Source organism: Lepidochelys kempii, chromosome 26 (genome assembly GCF_965140285.1).
Source record: "Lepidochelys kempii isolate rLepKem1 chromosome 26, rLepKem1.hap1, whole genome shotgun sequence".
Classification (NCBI taxonomy): domain Eukaryota; kingdom Metazoa; phylum Chordata; order Testudines; family Cheloniidae; genus Lepidochelys; species Lepidochelys kempii.
In genome coordinates this window covers 2,256,440-2,274,746 of record NC_136405.1, presented here as the reverse complement: position 1 = coordinate 2,274,746, position 18,307 = coordinate 2,256,440, and the positions used below count along the sequence as shown (strand labels likewise).

General features: G+C 47.6%; 1 protein-coding gene across 3 annotated transcripts; it reads right to left on the bottom strand.

The window, feature by feature from the left end:
• Nucleotides 1–3,019: 3,019 nt before the first annotated feature.
• Nucleotides 3,020–14,223, bottom strand: NPFFR1 (neuropeptide FF receptor 1). Of its 3 annotated transcripts, none has more exons than XM_073324818.2 (5): nucleotides 13,944–14,223; nucleotides 13,188–13,396; nucleotides 9,237–9,569; nucleotides 6,836–6,935; nucleotides 3,020–4,179 (listed from the first exon to the last, which is right to left on the bottom strand). In XM_073324818.2, the coding sequence occupies exons 3-5, from the start codon at nucleotides 9,544–9,546 to the stop codon at nucleotides 3,294–3,296; spliced, it is 1,296 nt and encodes a 431-aa protein (XP_073180919.2). In that variant the 5' UTR covers nucleotides 9,547–9,569; nucleotides 13,188–13,396; nucleotides 13,944–14,223; the 3' UTR covers nucleotides 3,020–3,293. The 3 variants fall into 3 exon arrangements, with proteins under 3 accessions (XP_073180919.2, XP_073180920.2, XP_073180921.2); XM_073324819.2 differs by having other exon boundaries at nucleotides 13,188–13,366; XM_073324820.2 differs by lacking the exon at nucleotides 13,188–13,396.
• Between the last annotated feature and the right edge of the window lie 4,084 nt (nucleotides 14,224–18,307).

Below are 18,307 nucleotides of genomic sequence, written 5' to 3'. Positions count from 1 at the left end.
GGGAGGAGAACTCAGCACGTAGTACTTAACGGAGGAAGGATGGTCCTGTGGCTTACGTATAGAACAGAATTTAGGAGATCTGGGTTAAATTTCCTGCTCTGTCACTGACTTGCTGTGTGACCTCAGGCAAGTCACTTAGCCTCTCTGTGATTTCAGTTCTCCCTCTGTAAAATGGGCAGGATATATCTCTTCACCCACCCTCCTCTGTCTTGCTCATTCAGACCCATGAGCTCTTGGGGGCAGAGACGGTCTCTCACTATGCATTTGTACAGGCCCCAGCACAGAGAGGCCCCCCCAATCTCAGCTGGGACTCCCACATGCTAATATAATATTATTGCCCCTTGAACTCACACTGGATCAACAGACACTCCAGCCAGCTGATTCTGAGTTATACTAATAAACGTAGTTACACTCACTCTAAGGCCCCTTTCCCCTGCCAGAGCACTGCAAAGGGGCCCTTGTGTGAATGAGAATCAGCCCCAATCTGTCTCCAAACACATAAAGCACCAGCAGTAATTGGGGAGTCTCTGGGAATGAGGAGTTGGGTTTGGATCACCCATAGGGTTGTTCTCCAAATCCCGCTGACAAAGGGCAGCATTTCCATTCACTGGGAAGAAGGCGGAAGGAAACCTCCCAGGGAACAAACCCTTCTTGGCATATGAGAGCACTGGGTGTGTGTGTGTTGTCATATTAATTGAATAACTGTATAATGCAATGTGCTGGCAACAACGCAGAAAAACAACAGTTTTTGCCACTGTAGACAAAGTGATTTCAGAGGTGTTAATTAATGAGTTTCTAAAAGCCCCCTGCAGATGAGTCAATAAAGCAAGCAATATATCCAGCACTAATTGCCTGAGCGTGGAAGCCTTCATACAGGATTGATTTCTGATTTAAGTAGGAACCACCCTCTCTGCACAATTGAGTGTTTTGTTCCTTCTTCTGTCTGCCAAAAGACCTAGTTATACATGCAGGTGATGGATTCAATTGAGAACAGGGCCTTTGGCTTTTCTTCCAGGAGACTGGACAAATGAGGATTAAGCTTCAAGTTTAATTTACTGGACTGCAGATGAAAAACAAATTCACAACATCCTCCCTGAATCAGTAACCTGCCAGCCATGTTTGGTATGATGGAGCAGCCAGGGGAGGCCCTGTAACAGAAACAGATGGCCTCAAGGTTTGGACAGAATCAAGTGTATTCTGTGCAATTTCATTAGCAGCGATCGTGGAGACGGTTTTCCTGGGCTCCCTTTCCCTGATGCCTCTGGCTTGAGTGGGGAAAGCTAATCCAACCTGATGTTTTATGGTGTGATCATGTGGTTCAGGACACATTGGTTTCAAGGCCGCTCTTTGGTGTAGGATTCATTTTCTCCTGGAACTCAGGTTGGGGCAAAATGCAATGGTCCCTTTTGGTCTTTAACGCATATGGGCAGGAATTTCTGTTGGCATCCAGGATCTAGTTTTCTGCATTTAAATATTGAGATTCCCTGCTAGATTAATTAGGAAGGTTACAGCACTAGTTTGGAAGCTCATTTTAGACTGTTCTCTTTATATTCAGTTGTTTCTCCTTCCAATCCCCTTTGTTCTTCGGAGTCCTTCCTCCATTTCTCGTTGCCACAAATCCCAGAAATCCAGAGAAATGATACAGAACCCATTAAAACACTGTAATGAATTTCCCTCTGTATTGCAGGAGCAAGACACAGGCGTGAGGAAAAATAACTGATTCACAGTGTGATTATGAATAGACATGAGCTGATTTAGCATGGGCGTTGTAACTAACAGGAAATAGTTAGGCTATTGTTTGTACAATTTGCATGAGCTAATCTACATTCAGAGAATGGGTACAGATGGATCAAAGAGCACAACAGACTCCTGTTCTAGCAGACCTGTGTGGCTGACACCTGCTCAGGCTGTGTTGCCAGTGAAATCTCCAAGGGCCAACCACTGGAACAGGCACACTGTGTATTCCACATCACAAGCTCTGCTGAGGGACTCTGAAATGGCAATGCCCATGGGGGACATACAGTTCTGCATTGTCCCCAAGCAACCCCTGGCAGCTGGGGAGATGGTGAGGTGAGTTCTCCCCTCTGACACAGCAATGTGAATCTGGAGTAACTGCTATTACTCTAGATTTACACAAGTGTAAATGAACAGAATTTGGCTCACGGTCTTTGGTGATGTCTGTTATTCCATTGTTTCAGTAGTTCATTGTGTCCACGGGGGAATTTTTGCTGAGCAAAGTGCCAAGCGGTAACAAAGTCCTAGTCCGTACTAGACGAGTGCACTGGCTGAAATAAATCAATCAGAAAATTGATCCATTATACTGGGGAAAACCCCTAATCCAGGTGCACTAAACCAGTCTAACCCTTGCCTATTTCACTGGAACTTACTGACTCAGCTGAACCTGTTTAAATAAAGGTTAAACCACCTGACGTGTATCTGTGTTAAGGGTTTGCACTTGTTGAATTAGATTTTTTTTAAAAATCTATTTAGTTAAACCGGCGCATATTTCTAGTCTAGTCAGGGTCAAAGAGTAGGAATGGTGAAAAGCATCAGGAACCTGCCTGCTCCCATGCTTGAAGATAAGCATCTGCTTACGTGCTCTGCTGGATTGGGGCCTAGATTTATTTATTTATTTATTTATTTTAAATCCGTTCAGTTTTAAAGTGATCTTAGCACCAAAAGGGTGACGTGTTTATTGTGGCACTCTCCCTGGATACAGCTGCAATTTCTTGTGTAACACTGCGGAGCTCCTGGAATGGTTCAGCTTGTGTACTGAAGTACGGCCCTTGGAAGGTTGGAAGAGCATCCAGAGAGAGACATCAGCTTTGGGATTCTCTTCTGCACATATAACAGATGGGGCGGCTCCACCGCAGGAAGAGCTTGACAGACAGCACTTTGCTAAAACAAGAAGACAAATCCTCACAGATTTTTTTTTTTTTCAAATGCAAAACTGAATCCTGACCCTGTGAAATACATTTTTCCACCCCCAAAACACCACATGCTGATTGCAAGCCAAGGAAACTCTGCATGCAGTTGTAGTTTTAATACATGGACATTTTATATGACAGCTAGCCTCAACTAGACACTGAAAGCAATTGACAGATATCTGTGCATCAGTAGGAATATTGAACAGCAGCCCCATGTGATTCCTTGTGCATTTACAAAACAGAATATGAATAGCTAGGTACCCAGGCCTGAGGGGAAAATACTCATCACTGCACACGCATCACCGTGACAAATAAAAGTGACATTTGCAAATGGAAAGAGACCGCATTCTGATCTCGCCAGTCATTTCAATCATCCCATGCTTTGCAGACTTTGTTCAGAGGGGTGATTTTATCAATATCCTGCAAGTGAAGTCTCTGTTTCTGGGCCTGTCCATTCTGCATGAGGCAGGGGGATTTGGCATGCAGGTTCTTGAGGCAGATGGAGTCGGAAGATTCCCTGTCTGTGAAGATCTTGTTGCGAGTGCTGAAGCCACTGGTGCTGCCCGTCACCTTCTCCAAATAGGCCTTGTGGTGCCCTATGTCCTCCGAGCAAATCTGGAACTTGAAGGCTGTCTGGAAGCCCCGCTTGAAGTTCTCATTGAAGTAGCCATAGATGATGGGATTGACGCTGCTGTTGGAGAAGGCGAGCCAGTGCGCAAAGGGGAAGATGTAGCCTGTCAGCAGGTTGATCTGGTTGTCATCCAGCTTGGTATAGTCTGTGAACAGCATCAGGGTCCACAGGGGCAGCCAGGAAAGCGTGAAGAGCAGGGCCACCAGAATGAGCATCTTGATTACCTTGACCTTCCGCCTGGAGACAGCAGCACTGCAGCACTCCTGGTTCTCCACCCTATGCTTGCTCACCGGGCCCGATGACCTGTAGAGTTTGATGCCGATCCTACTGTACATGACCATGATGAGGGCCAATGGGGCCACGTAGATGTGGGCAAAAAGGACAGTGGTGTAGACCTTGCGCATCTCGCTGTTGGGCCAGGCCTCGTAGCAGGAATACAAGGGGTAAGCCAGGCTCTGGTTGTCATTGTACACCATGTAGTGATCCTCAATCTCCACCACTGTGAGCATGACAGCAGAAGGGCACATGATGGTGATGGCCAGGACCCAGATGACCGCAATGGTGTTCAGGGCCTTGAGCAGGCTGAGCTTGGATTTAAAGGGGTAAATGATGCATCGGAACCTGGTGCAAAACCAACACACAGGTAGGTGAGTTCTACTGAGAGAAACTTCCACAGAGCAAGACTCAAATGGAGCCTAAGCACAAAGCAGTATGGGGTTCTCCTGGGACATGGTGCATGATTACCTTGGGCCAAGGATACTGGTAGGTAACTCCCAGATCATGTCTTTTTGGGCCCACCCACAGAGGTGGAAAGGGGCAGGGGTCCCTACTATCTAATCCAAACACTTGCTGGGTTTTTCAAAAGCTCTTAGTATTGGCCTAATTCTGCTTCCATTGAAGTCATGGTAAAACTTCCATTGAAAGAGAGAAGGGGTGAAATCCTGGATCATTGCTAAAATGCCAGGATTGACTTCAACAGAGCCAGAATTTCACTGCTTGCGTCTTTACACTGTACCCCCATTCTGTAGTGGAGGTACTGGTTGTTGATTCCTTGTATTACCGTAGCACCAAGGAGCCCCAGTCCTGCTTTCTGCTTTCAACTACCTAAGAGGTGGTTCCAGAGAGGATGGTTCTAGACTATTCTCCGTGGTAGAAGAGGACAGGACAAGGAGTAATGGTCTCAAGTTGCAGTGGGGGAGGTTTAGGTTGGATATTAGGAAAATCTTTTTCACTAAGAGGGTGGTGAAACACTGGAATGCGTTACCTAGGGAGGTGGTGGAATCTCCTTCCTTAGAAGTTTTTAAGGTCAGGCTTGACAAAGCCCTGGCTGGGATGATTTAATTGGGGATTGGTCCTGCTTTGAGCAGGGGGTTGGACTAGATGACCTCCTGAGGTCCCTTCCAACCCTGATATTCTATGATTCTATGGACTAGGCCCCTGCTCTGCTAGGCGCAGTACAAACACAGAACAAAGGGATGGTTTCTGCTCCGAGGAGCTGATGATATAAGTGTAAGACAAGCACAGCAGGTGGGGACAGGCAGACGGGGGAGCACAAGGAAACACTGAGACAGTGCTGGTCAGGATGATAGGCCGTGGTCTCGGGACACCAGCAACATGACTGTTGTCAGGTTTATGTAGGCTTCACGGCAAAGGAGGTTTAAGGAGGAGAATGAGTAAGGTTTGTGGCTGTGGAGGGGATGCTCGTTCCAAGCGTGAGAGGCAGAAGGGGAGAGAGCTTTTAAATGAAAGCCCAACCCGTTTGACAAAAATGGAAATTTTTCATGAGTTTCTGTTTGATCAAAAAATCCATTTTCCACCATTTAAAAACAAAACAAAACCCACCACCCTGCCACCTTCCAGCACTACCCCTCTTTCAGAGAAAAACTTTCAACCAGCTCTAAAAATAACATTTTTCTTAGGACAGAGGGGTTGCCAGATTAGCTCAGACCAGGAGTCCCTCTTGCCCAGTATCTCACCTCTGACAGGGGCCAGTACCAGCTGCACTCAGAGGAAGGTTCAAAAAGACCTGCAACAGGCATTTACAGAATCACCTGCACAGAGGACAATTTTCTTCCTAACTCTGATCAGTAAGAAGCTGGCATGTGCCCGGAAGCAGGAAGGTAGAACCAGTGGCCTACCCTTCCATTCCAGTCTTATCTGGAGTTTGCAGGTTCACTCATAAAGTCAAACTCCCCCAATTATCCTGCAGCACAAGACTGCAAGCCAAGGAAACCTACATTTGATTGAGATAATTATCTGCCTTTGCCACATTGTGCTGATGTGAATGGCTGCGAGGAGGCACATGGCTCTTAATGATTAAAACGTACGGGAGTGGAAATAACCTTTTGATTCTGGCTGTTTCTTATTTGAAACCATTTTGGAGTTATTAATTCAGCAGCCCCATAACTGTTCTCCAAGTAATTGAGTTTTTAATTGAACATAGTTGTCTTGCAAAAATATCAGCCTTTGAAGCCGTTCACACTCAGCACAGCGTCACAAATTTCAGACGTGAAAACCCTGGCATTGGGACTGGATAGCTCAGGGATTGATCAAGGGAAGAAGAGGCACCCCCAGCAGCACACAGCTCTGTCCTGCCCCTTGTGCTAGCGGGTCCTAGCTGATGGCTGCTCAGGGCCCTTGTGTGGAAGGCGCTTGGTGCTTGTGTGTGGGCAGGCATCTGCTAGGCAAAAGTCACCAGCAGAACTGTCCTGGACTGGCAACATAGCAGCTACGGCCAGGCCTGCCCTTGGAAGGCTTGGCCAGTACCACTCTGCTGGGGTACTAGAGCAGCCAAGCACTCCCAGTGTGGACACCGCTTACACCAACGCTGCACTTTAGATGCTACCGTCTAGCTCATGCCTGCCTCCCCCTTTTGCCAGCACACCTCTGTTGGCCACAAATCTCACCCCTGACCAACAGAGCTATGCAAGCCGAAGTTCTGTGGTGTCGACCTGGCCTAAGGGCCAAATGGGCCTTGAGGCCTGAGTCACATTCGTGCACAGAGCAAGGTTCCCCCTCCGCACCTTGGCAGGGCAGTGTGGGGAAGCTGCTGCTGCTGCACCAGGTACTGCCAGGGCTGTGGATAAAGAGCCTGCTCCAGTCCCGGTGTAAATCTATGGGACTCTTTCCCCATTGATCTTCATGAGAGTCAGAAGGGGTTTCCGAGCCCTGTGCTTTGAACCTGGCAGTTGGCACCGGATTTGCTTTATTTAAAGTCAGGGGGTGGGGGAGCTTCCGTTTATGCTGCTGCACTGTCCCTTGTGCAGCCCCTTCTCACCTGTCCACCGCAATCGCCACCAGCGTGAAAACAGACGCGGACACAGACATACCCTGAACCAGCCCACTCATCTTGCAGATTCCATTGCTGAAGGGCCAGCCTAGAAGAAAACAATCAGACACGGGTCAGTGTGAGTCTGGGGGAAGCAGAAGCTCATCAAACCCAAGAGGTGCAGTTTCAACTCAGGTTTCAGCGTAGCAGCCGTGTTAGTCTGTATTCGCAAGAAGAACAGGAGGACTTGTGGCACCTTAGCGACTAACCAATTTATTTGAGCAAAGCTTTCGTGAGCTACAGCTCACTCCATCGGATGCATACTGTGGAAAAACTGAATGCATCTGATGAAGTGAGCTGTAGCTCACGAAAGCTCATGCTCAAATAAATTGGTTAGTCGCTAAGGTGCCACAAGTCCTCCTGTTCTAGTTTCAACTCAGTTGCTGCAGCATGAAATGCCAATGCAGTTTGCTTTCCCCAGGGGAGATCACATGATAGAGAGATTGGGAGAGGATGCTCTGGCCAAATACAGCACTAATTGCAGGCTGCAGCTGAAAAGCATCCCTGCAGCTTGCACATTAAGCCCCTACCCGTCAGAGAAGCTGTTGGGGGTGATTTCATCGTTAGCGGCTCTTCTCTACCAAAGCAGCAGTCATCTCACTACAGGAACTCAGACAAGTTAGCATCTTATACTTGTATATGAAATGTCCACCTGAGAACAACTGGCAGATCTGGGGAGTGATGGGGTGTGGGCCTGGGCAATCATGGGGTGCTGCAGGTCAGGATCGAAGGGGACTGGCAGAGCCATGTGAGGGGGGCTGCAGGACAGATATTAAAGAGCAGTGTGGAAGACCAGACTTGGAGCAGCAAGCCCTGTGGGCACTGTTTCCCCTAAGCTGTGCGCGTGTATGCTCACACACAGATCCTAAACCCCGCGCACACGGCAAAACACTGTGCGCACAAAAATTTGCACAGAAGAAATTTTTTGCACACACAGCCTGTCAAAAATTAGAGGGAACATTGCCTGTGGGTCAGGATTGATGTGCCTTAGCAGGGCTGTGTGGGAGCTCTGGACTTGCAGTAGCAGAGATTGTTCACTGGCAGAGCTGCCAGGGTCCCTGGGTTGGCAGGGGTCACAGCAGGTCTGGACTGGTGTCGCTTGGCAGAGATGTGTGTGGGAAGTTTATACAGCATCTCCTCTCCCTGCACCTGGGCGGCACTGTCAGCCCCTCACTCCAGCGAGCCGAGAATTCATTTAGCAGTTAGAGAAAATGAGAGACATTTCTGTGGCGAATTTAGCGAGCGTGTCTCAGAGCAACCCAGTGTCCTTAACAAGCCAAGGGCTTTGGGTGCCAGCAACCATAAAAGCTTCAATGTGTTAGACAGTCCTTGTTTTTTCCAGGCTCCAAGCCTGAGACCACACAGATGCCAGCTGCCTCCTGCCTGAGCCCTCTGGCTAGGGCATTATTCCAAGGTGCTCCTGGGCCAGAGCAGGAAGTGCTGAGCTATTCACCCCTAGCCAGGCCTAGGCAGCACAGCAGAACAACCCCTGGGTGCTCTAGTCGAGAGGGGAGGGAGCTGCTGGGCTCAGCAGACACGTAGTGAAGCCTGTGGGAACAGCATTGATCCCTGTGGAGAGTCCTGGCCTGGGGACAGGCCCAGCCATCACTGGGCCAGCTCGGGACTGGAAGAAGAGACTCTCCTGACCTGTTCTACCATATGAGAGGCACTTCCAGCAGCAGCCCCACACCTTTCCGTAGGGACCAAGGGCCTGATCCCGACAGGGGGCTCATTTTTCAAAGGTGCTGAGCAGCTGCTGATCCCATGGAAACCAGTGGGAACTACAGAGACTCAGCCTCCTTTGCAAACGAGGCAGCATTTATTTATGAGTCTGCCACGAGGCACCCAGGTTTGCAAATGTTGGCTAGTTTTGCACCACTCGCACAACCCTAAATGATCCCTGTCTCTCTCAGGTGTTCACACCTTTGGATGCTCCCCATGGAGCTGCATTGCCTGTGTTCCTAAGGCTGCTTTACCTCTTAGTGGTTTCCTTACACTTAGCATTTATAAGGCAATTTCCTTCTTCAAAGGAATGAATAAGTATTAGCTGACACCTCCCCTCTGAGGCAGGTGTGTATGTAAATGGCCCAGAGCAGTGAAGTTATGTGCCTTACAACCCAGAGGAAACTGGGATTGGGTCAGTCCTGTGCTCAGAGCACTCAGCAGTGTCTCTCTTCTCATTAACTCTTGTAGGTGGGAGTACTTGTGGCACCTTAGAGTACTCCTTAGAGTACTCCTTTTCTTTTTGCGAATACAGACTAACACGGCTGTTACTCTGAATCTTGTAGGTGGGACACTGCTGGGGGTCTGGCCAGCACAGAGAGCACTCAGTGTCACCCTCTCTCCTTACCTGTGATTAAATTGTCCACGAGTGTGGTGGGCACACAAAAAATCCCAACCAGCAGGTCGCTGATGGCTAGGTTGAGGATAAAGAGGTTGGTCACTGTTCTCATCCGGCTGTTCTTCAGCACAATGAAGCAAACGAGACTGTTCCCAACCATGCACAAGGCAAAGATAAACAAGTAGGAGATTATATAGATAGCGGCAACAGGCAGGGAGTGCTGGTAGTAGGGCGAATAGGTCAAGTTCCTTTTATGGCTCGTTAAAGAAGAGATCGTCTTGTTGATTCTGCCTTCTGACTCCATCCTGGGGTCATCCATGGCCTGGCAGGAATTTTGCTCAGCTGTGAAAGACAATAGGAGAATTATGGAAATTTCAGTGTTTTGACAACAGAGAAGTTTCAAGTTGGAAGAAGGTTTGTGACAAGACACTCAGAAACAATGGGTATCAGTGTGGTGCAGATATAGAAACTGAGATAGGCATGTGCATAGATGGATTGATGCAGAAACGGGTATAGGTGGATCAGTGAAAGATAGAGAAATGAGAGAAGGAATATTTGTACAAGACTATTTCCCTAGATATGTACAAACCAGCTTGGAATGTGTCAAATGAAGTAAACAACTTATTAACTCATAGGCAGAACATTAATGGGAGAGGCAAGGTGGAAGGGAAAATCCACCCAGCAGAAAAGTCATCTGCGTAATTGGCATTCAGTTATTGCCTTTGTGTAATTAGTGTAGGAACATAATGAGGGTGAGCACAAGGACACCATGGGAGCAGGCGGTGCGGCTCTGCTGTGTAATTATCATGCCTTTTAATGTGCAGATGCCACAACAAGGCAGATCCTCAGCTGGTGTGAATTGCCAGAGCTCCACTGAAGGCAATACAGCTCAGGCCGTCTACACCAGCTCAGGATCTGCCCTTCTGTTTTCAGACTAATTCCATCCCTTGCGCTCGCTTCGTGTGTTTCTCTTCCCTAAAGGAGATTTGCATGCAAATTGGCTCTCAGTGCCTGAGTTTTCTGCTGATGTCCTTGCTCAACAAGAAAGAGAGTCAGACTCTCACAACAGCACAATTATCTTCTGCACAGCAACCAGCAATGAGGCACCCGTCAGTGTTGTCTGACCTCATGAGGGGATGGAGCAGCAGGGCCGTTGAGCTCTGAAGTAGCAAAGCTGGCTTTGGGGTTGCTAATAAGGGCATGTCTCCACTGCAATAAAAGACAGGCAGCAGAGCTGAGGCTGGCCTGGGGCAGCTGACTTGGACTCGGGCTGCAGAGCTATAAAATTGCCATGTGGACGTTCAGGTTCAGGCTGCGGGTATGGCATGGCTCATCCTTTCTCCAGGGCTTGTCCCACTTTTATTGCCACTGCATGTTAAAGAGCAAAGGACTTTTAATAAGAGGCTTGTAGTGAAGAAAGGAATGCGAGCATCCTGCTCTAGTCCTTCATCAAAAGAGAGAGTGCCTCACTACTACAGTGAGAGATGATTTACAGAAGAGGTAAGTAGCTAGGTAGATATTTTTTGTATTGCACATATCAGCCTCAAACAGTAATCAGGGCTCCAATGCGCTAGGTACTGACAGCCCCTGACCCAAAGAGCTTGCAATCTAGATAGATAAATCTGTATGGTGAGGGAGGGAGGCTAGATAGATACTGGAACAAATTATTAATCTGTTCAAACATAGAGGATAACAGGGTTATAAGGAATAGTCAATAGGGATTTGTCAAGAGTAAATCATGTCAAACCAACCTAATTTCCCTCTTTCACAGGGTAGCCAGCCTAGTGGGTAGGGGAAGGAGTAGCTGTGTTTATCTTGATTTTGACCCAGTCCCACATGACATTCTCATAAGCAAATCAGGGAAATATGGTCTAGATTTAGTGTCTATAAGGTGGGTGCACACCTGGTTGAAAAACCCTACTCAGGAGTAGATATCAATGCTTGTCTGTCCCTAGGTGGGAGGACTTCTCAAGTGATGTCCCACAGGGGTCTGTCTGGGGTCAAGTGCTATTCAGTATTTTAATTAATGACTTAGATGACGGAGTAGAGAGTAGGCTTATAAAATTTGCAGATGACTCCAAGATGGGAGGGATTGCAAGCACATTGGAGGACAGGATTAGAATTCAAAAAGATTTTGATAAATTGAAGAATGGGTCTAAAATCAGTAAGATGAAATTCAATAACGACAAGTGCAAAGTACTGCACTTAGGAAGGAAAAATCAAATGCACAGCTCCACGAAGAGGAATAACAAGCTAGGCAGCAGTACTGCAGAAAACATTTTGGGAGTTAGAGTGACTCTCATGTAGAAGGAGTCAATTTGGGGCTGTATTAACAAGAGTGATGTCCCATTGTTCCTGTCTGTAAGACACGGGAGGTAATTATCCCAGTGTACTTGGCACTGGTGAGGCCCACGCTGGAGGACTCTGTCCAGTTCTGGGTACCACATTTTAGGAAAGATGTGAACAAATTGGACAGATTCCAGAGGATAGTAACACAAATGATAAAAGGTTTAGAAAACCTGATTGATGAGGGAAGGTTGAAAGAATTGGGAATGTTGAGTTTAGAGAAGAGAAGGCGGGGGGGGGGGGGATGGGGCTAAGTCTCCAAATATATGAGGTTGTTATAAAGAGGACAGAGATCAATTGTTCTCATGTCCACTGAAGGTAGGACAAGACATGATGGGCTTAATCTGCAGCTAGGGAGACTGAGTTAGATATTAGGAAAAGCTTTCTAACTCTCAGGGGAGTTAAGCTCTGGAACAGGCTTCCTTCCAAGGGAGGTTGTGGAATCCCCATCACTGGAGATTTTTAAGAACAGCCTGGACAAACACCTGTCAGGGATGGGCTCGGTTCATCTGGTCCTGCCAAGGACAGGGGGCTGGACTCGATGACCTTGCGAGGTCTCTTCCAGCCCAGTATCTCTGGGATGGATGGATGCCTGCATGCATTTGGATGAGATTTTCTGCATTTACATCCAGCGAAAATACAAACTGGAGGGGATGAACAATCCTCTCCTGCCCCTGCCCCCTTTACAGGAGCTGGTCTACATGGGACATAATAGGCCTTTTTAATCTCTAATGTCTCTTATTCGCCAGCTGAGTTGCCCCTGAGCAAAGCACTGTGTTACAGTGCGAATGCTATGAACATCTTACTAGAGGGCAGCTCTGGGTGAACGCCCTGAAAGCTTTGGCCAGACAAAGGGCAGGTTCTGGGCTGTCGCTGTCAGGTCTGAGTGTCGGTTTTTAGCTGTCAGGCTCAGTCCAGGGAGATTTCCAGACACTTACTCTAAGCCCTGTCCAAACTCCCTCCCCCAGCCATTCTAAAAGCTGAGGGCTGGGTCACACTTTCAGGCACAGCCCTGAGGAACGATCAGTGGGGAAGCACAAGGAGCCCGGTCCTCAGAAAGGTTCCTCCATGGCACAGATTCTCATCATTCCCCGCTGGGGCTCTGTCAGCGACAGCCCTTTCCAGAGTGCAGCGTACTCCACGTGCAGCCAGCCAGCTCCCATGGGTTCCACGGGGAACTAGGGCTTCGCCCCCTTGCCCACTCTCTATCCAGTTACTCCCAGGGAAGCATCCCTGCATGTCAGGGCCCCAATCCATGTGACCCTATTGCAGGCCAGGCACAGGGGGTGTGATAGTCCTTACCCCCATCCCCCACACACACACACCCTTGTGCAGAAGGCCCTGGCATGATCAAGCCACTGATCTTTAACTTTCCTGGCCATCCTGGTACTGCCCACGTGCTAAGAATTGTCTGCTCAGCACCTCATCCAGATGGCTGAATTCCTGGTGCGGACCATCCCAGGCTGACCCCCTACTGTCTGGCAGTGTGTAATTCTCCCCCACTCTCTGGAGCGACAATGCTTTACCCCGGGAAACACCACACACCCCACTCTGCAGGGCAAAGCCAACCAGGCAGGAGCCTCTTCCCCTTCATGTGACGGCTCCTCCTCATACCTTGTTCCAGGGCACTCAGGAGTTCATCTAGGCTGTCCAAGCTACACCCCTTGTTGAAGTATCTCCCGCATGCACAGATATCCCTCCCATTGGGAACAGAATCGCGGCACCAAAGAACGAGGTTACAGGTGGCCCGGAGATCAAGACATGCAGACAGTTATCTGTTCCTGCTCAGCCACCTGGAGGGAAAATGTTCTGCTGACGTAAGCCTAATCGATAAACACAGAGCGGTCATTGTCACATCCTTCAGGGCCCCGTTCAGCTGCACAAGAATACGAGCAGTTCCTGTCACACTCCTTCCACGTCTAAGGCTATCGCTATGCTCCCACAGCAAGCACCAACACTCATGCTTCAATTCTATGCACGGGCTGAATGATCCAGAGCCCTGCCATTAACTGGTTGCTCCAGTGAATTGATTTTGACCATTAAGGAAGCAGAAATAGATCATGTTAATCTAATAGAGCTTCCAAAGTTCCCTGCAACATTTAGGGCATGTTTTTGTCTGATCCAGGGAGGGGTTTGTTCTGGGTTTGAGAAGTTATTAGTGCAAATTCTTTCCCTGAGTCTCTTTCTGCTTTGTTGATCAATGACCCATCACTTACTGGGAAACATAAAATACCTACAATATCTATTTCTTCATCATTCTTGATATTGGGGGGGGAGACAGATTTTGCATCCATTTCAGCTGCCAGGAGAATAGCACCACTTCTCTCTAGGGCAGCTCTGCACAATATCAGGAATTATTTAGTTTCTTACCTGCGTCCTCTAGGAGTTGAGGGAATCTTCCTTTCAGGCTGGCAGAAGAAGCTATCAACTTCCCATTTAAAATCTTATATTTCCAGCACAAGAAGAATGGCCAGTAAAAAAAGAAAAAGAAAGGTAGGTCTGATCTCTAAATTATCTAAGCTTAACCCCTCAATCCATGGTGGAAATAAAATGCCAGCCTGTTCTGTGGTGATAGATGGGAGGTGCTGTTGTTTCTAATATGCTTATCTGCCTGAGCTCAGACTGAATGCAGACTCCTAGGTCCCCTCTATTATAAAGACAAGAACAGTGATGTCACTGAAAAGGCTTCAAAATGCAAAGAGACCAGTTGGAAGAACCTCTTGGTGTGAGTCTCTCTGTCACTCTCTCGCTCCTCCCTCCTCGTCCTTAAAGACCCCATTCCTTCTCACTCTGCAGTTGTTCAAATCATTTGGTCTAATAACATTTTTTTTAAACATTCCTCTTAGAGAGGCAAGATGGTTTAAATCGAAGCATTGAATCACAGTGGGTTAGAAAGCCCAATCCTGACTCAATCATGCTGATACGTTTATTTTGGCATGCATGGAAAGCGTGGGGATGTACAACCCCTTGCCTGCCTCTTCGTCCCAGCCTCTCAAAGCACTTTACAAACACTCATCGAGCTCTGCAGCCCCTCGGGGAGGTAAGTGTTATCCCCTAATGTACAGAGGGGGAACTGGGGCACAGAACAGTGCCTTGCCCAGTAGAAAGCAAAACCCTTCCCTCCCAGCCCCTTGCGCTGAATGAATGAGCTCATCAAGCTTATGATTGATGATGGGCCAAACAGCTCCATGCAGCCTGTGCAAGGTACAAGTCCAGTATTTTCACCCCCTGATAAATGCAAGCGCCCCTGTTTCTTCCTCCCCCACAGCCTCACCCAGGAGTGTTTCAACAGCATTAGCTTTTGATTGAAATCTGCTGTACGTTAAATGTTGTTTGTTTAAATGTTGCCTAGCTTCACAGCATCCTTGAGCTTGTCTAGCACACAGAGTCACAGCACGTTGTTCACTGTGATTTCCGATGCTAACTGAGCCTGGGAAGATGCAACCGTATCAGTCACAAATTGGGACATGCAGCTCGGAAAGTTCCTTCCACCAGGAACATGCTGAAGAGGAATGCAGGCTCAGTGGAGGCAGCTGGGATGGGGAAAAGGCACATTTAAAATGTACACATTCCAAGCCCTCTAGAATATGTACCGAGAAAACAAACACACTTAAAGGTTTCCTCTGAGTCTCTGCATAGTTTTGCACTCAGCCTTCTGTCCCTTGCAGTGGAGTCATTTATGGACTTAGATGGAAGGGAAGCACTTAGGACAATCGTACCAATGGGTGTTATTTAATTAGGTTCTGCTAGCCTGGGCAAGGCACGCTAATGCTTTGGCTGGTCATATGGGCATTTCCCAGGGGAAGTTACAGCCAGACCTGTCCTCTTAACCTGAGTATATACTGGGATGAAATTTAGCAGATAAATCTGAGGCAGGTTAGGCACAAGACTAATTTCTCTCCTGGCTGTTTTAACAACAGAAGCCTGTGTAGTGAAGTGAAATATCTAGGCGAGAGAGATGCTATTTGTCTCTAAACAAATGCAAGAAGTATGATGAATAAACATGAAGAACTGGAAGTATTAGTACAATAAGATAAATTATTACTTAACTATAAAAGCAGCAAAGAGTCCTGTGGCACCTTATAGACTAACAGACATATTGGAGCATAAGCTTTCATAGGTGAATACCCCTTCGGTGGATGCATGTAGTGGAAATGTTCATCTGATAGAGCTTCCAAAGTTCCCTGCAACATTTAGGACATGTTTTTGTCTGATCCAGGGAGGGGTCTGTTCTGGGTTTGAGAAGTTATTAGTGCAAATTCTTTCCCTGAGTCTCTTTCCGCTTTGTTGATCAATGACCCACCACTTACTGGGAAACATAAAAAACCTACAATATCTATTTCTTCATCATTCTTGATATCGGGGGTGGGGGGGAGACAGATTTTGCATCCATTTCAGCTGCCAGGAGAATAGCACCACTTCTCCCTAGGGCAGCTCTGCATAATATCAGGTATAAATATGCAAGCAAGAATCAGGCTCGGGATAACGAGGTTAGTTCAATCAGGGAGGATGAGGCCCTCTTCTAACAGTTGAGTGTGAACCCCAAGGGAGAAGACACGGCTTTTGTCGTTGGCGAGCCAGTCATAGTCCTTGTTTAATCCTGAGCTGATGGTGTCGAATTGGCAAATGAACTGAAGCTCAGCAGTTTCTCTTTGAAGTCTGGTCCTGACGTTTATTTGCTGCAGGATGGCTACCTTGAAATCTGCTATTGTGTGTCCAGGGCGGTTGAAGTGTTCTTCTGCAGGTTTTGTATATTGCCATTCCTAATATCTGATGTGTGTCCATTTATCCTTTTATGTAGGGACTGTCCAGTTTGGCCGATGTACATAGCAGAGGGGCATTGCTGGCACATGATGGCGTAGATTATATAGCTGGATGTGCAGGTGAATGAACCGGTGATGGTGTGGCTAATCTGGTTCACACCTCAACTGCTCGAAGAGGGCCTCATCCTCTCTGATTGAACTAACCTCGTTATCCCTAGCCTGATTCTTGCTTGTATATTTATACCTGCCTCTGGAAATTTCCACTACATGCATCCGACGAAATGGGTAGTCACCCACGACACCTTATGCTCCAATACGTCTGTTAGTCTATAACGTGCCACAGGACTCTTTGCCGCTTTTACAGATCCAGACTAACACAGCTACCCCTCTGATATATGACTTAACTGGCATCCCAGAGGCTTGGTGGGATAAATCTCATGACTATAATATAGATATAGAGGGCTATGGCTTATTCAAGAAGGACAGGCAGAGAAAAGAGGGAGGTGGTATTGCATTACAGGTCAAGAATATATACACTTGTTCTGAGGTCCAGAAGGGGGTGAGAGGCAGACCAGTTGAAAGTCTCTGGGCAAAGCTAAAATGGGGAAGTGCAAGGGTGACATCCTGGTAGGGGTCTACTATAGGCCACCAAATCAAGAAGAGGAGGTAGATGAGGCATTTGTAAAACAAATAGTAGAAATAAACAAAACGCAAGACCTGGTCGCAATGGGGGGTCTTTTCCAACAGATGTCTGGGTAGTTATATAGCACAATACAAAATCATAGAATCATAGAATATCAGGGTTGGAAGGGACCTCAGGAGGTCATCTAGTCCAACCCCTGCTCAAAGCACGACCAATCCCCAACTAAATCATCCCAGCCAGGGCTTTGTCAAGCCTGACCTTAAAAACTTCTAAGGAAGGAGATTCCACCACCTCCCTAGGTAACGCATTCCAGTGTTTCACCACCCTCCCAGTGAAAAAGTTTTTCCTAATATCCAACCTAAACCTCCCCCACTGCAACTTGAGACCATTACTCCTCATTCTGTCATCTGCTACCGCTGAGAACAGTCTAGAGCCATCCTCTTTGGAACCCCCTTTCAGGTAGTTGAAAGCAGCTATCAAATCCCCCCTCATTCTTCTCTTCCGCAGACTAAACAATCCCAGTTCCCTCAGCCTCTCCTCATAAGTCATGTGTTCCAGTCCCCTAATCATTTTTGTTGCCCTCCACTGGACTCTTTCCAGTTTTTCCACATCCTTCTTGTAGTGTGGGGCCCAAAACTGGACACAGTACTCCAGATGAGGCCTCACCAATGTCAAATCACATCCCTCGATCTGCTGGCAATGCCCCTACTTATACATCCCAAAATGCCTTCTTGGCAACAAGGGCACACTGTTGACTCACATCCAGCTTCTCGTCCACTGTAACCCCTAGGTCCTTTTCTGCAGAACTGCTGCCGAGCCATTCGGTCCCTAGTCTGTAGCGGTGCATGGGATTCTTCTGTCCTAAGTGCAGGACTCTGCACTTGTCCTTGTTGAACCTCATCAGATTTCTTTTGGCCCAATCCTCTAATTTGTCTAGGGCCCTCTGTATCCTATCCCTACCCTCCAGCGTATCTACCTCTCCTCCCAGTTTAGTGTCGTCTGCAAATTTCTGAGGGTGCAATCCACACCATCCTCCAGATCATTTATGAAGATATTGAACAAAACCGGCCCCAGGACCGACCCTTGGGGCACTCCACTTGATACCGGCTGCCAACTAGACATGGAGCCATTGATCACTACCCGTTGAGCCCGACAATTAGGCCAACTTTCTATCCACCTTATAGTCCATTCATCCAGCCCATACTTCTTTAACTTGCTGGCAAGAATACTGTGGGAGACCATGTCAAAAGCTTTGCTAAAGTCAAGGAACAACACATCCACCACTTTCCCTTCATCCACAGAGCTAGTTCTCTCATCATAGAAGGCAA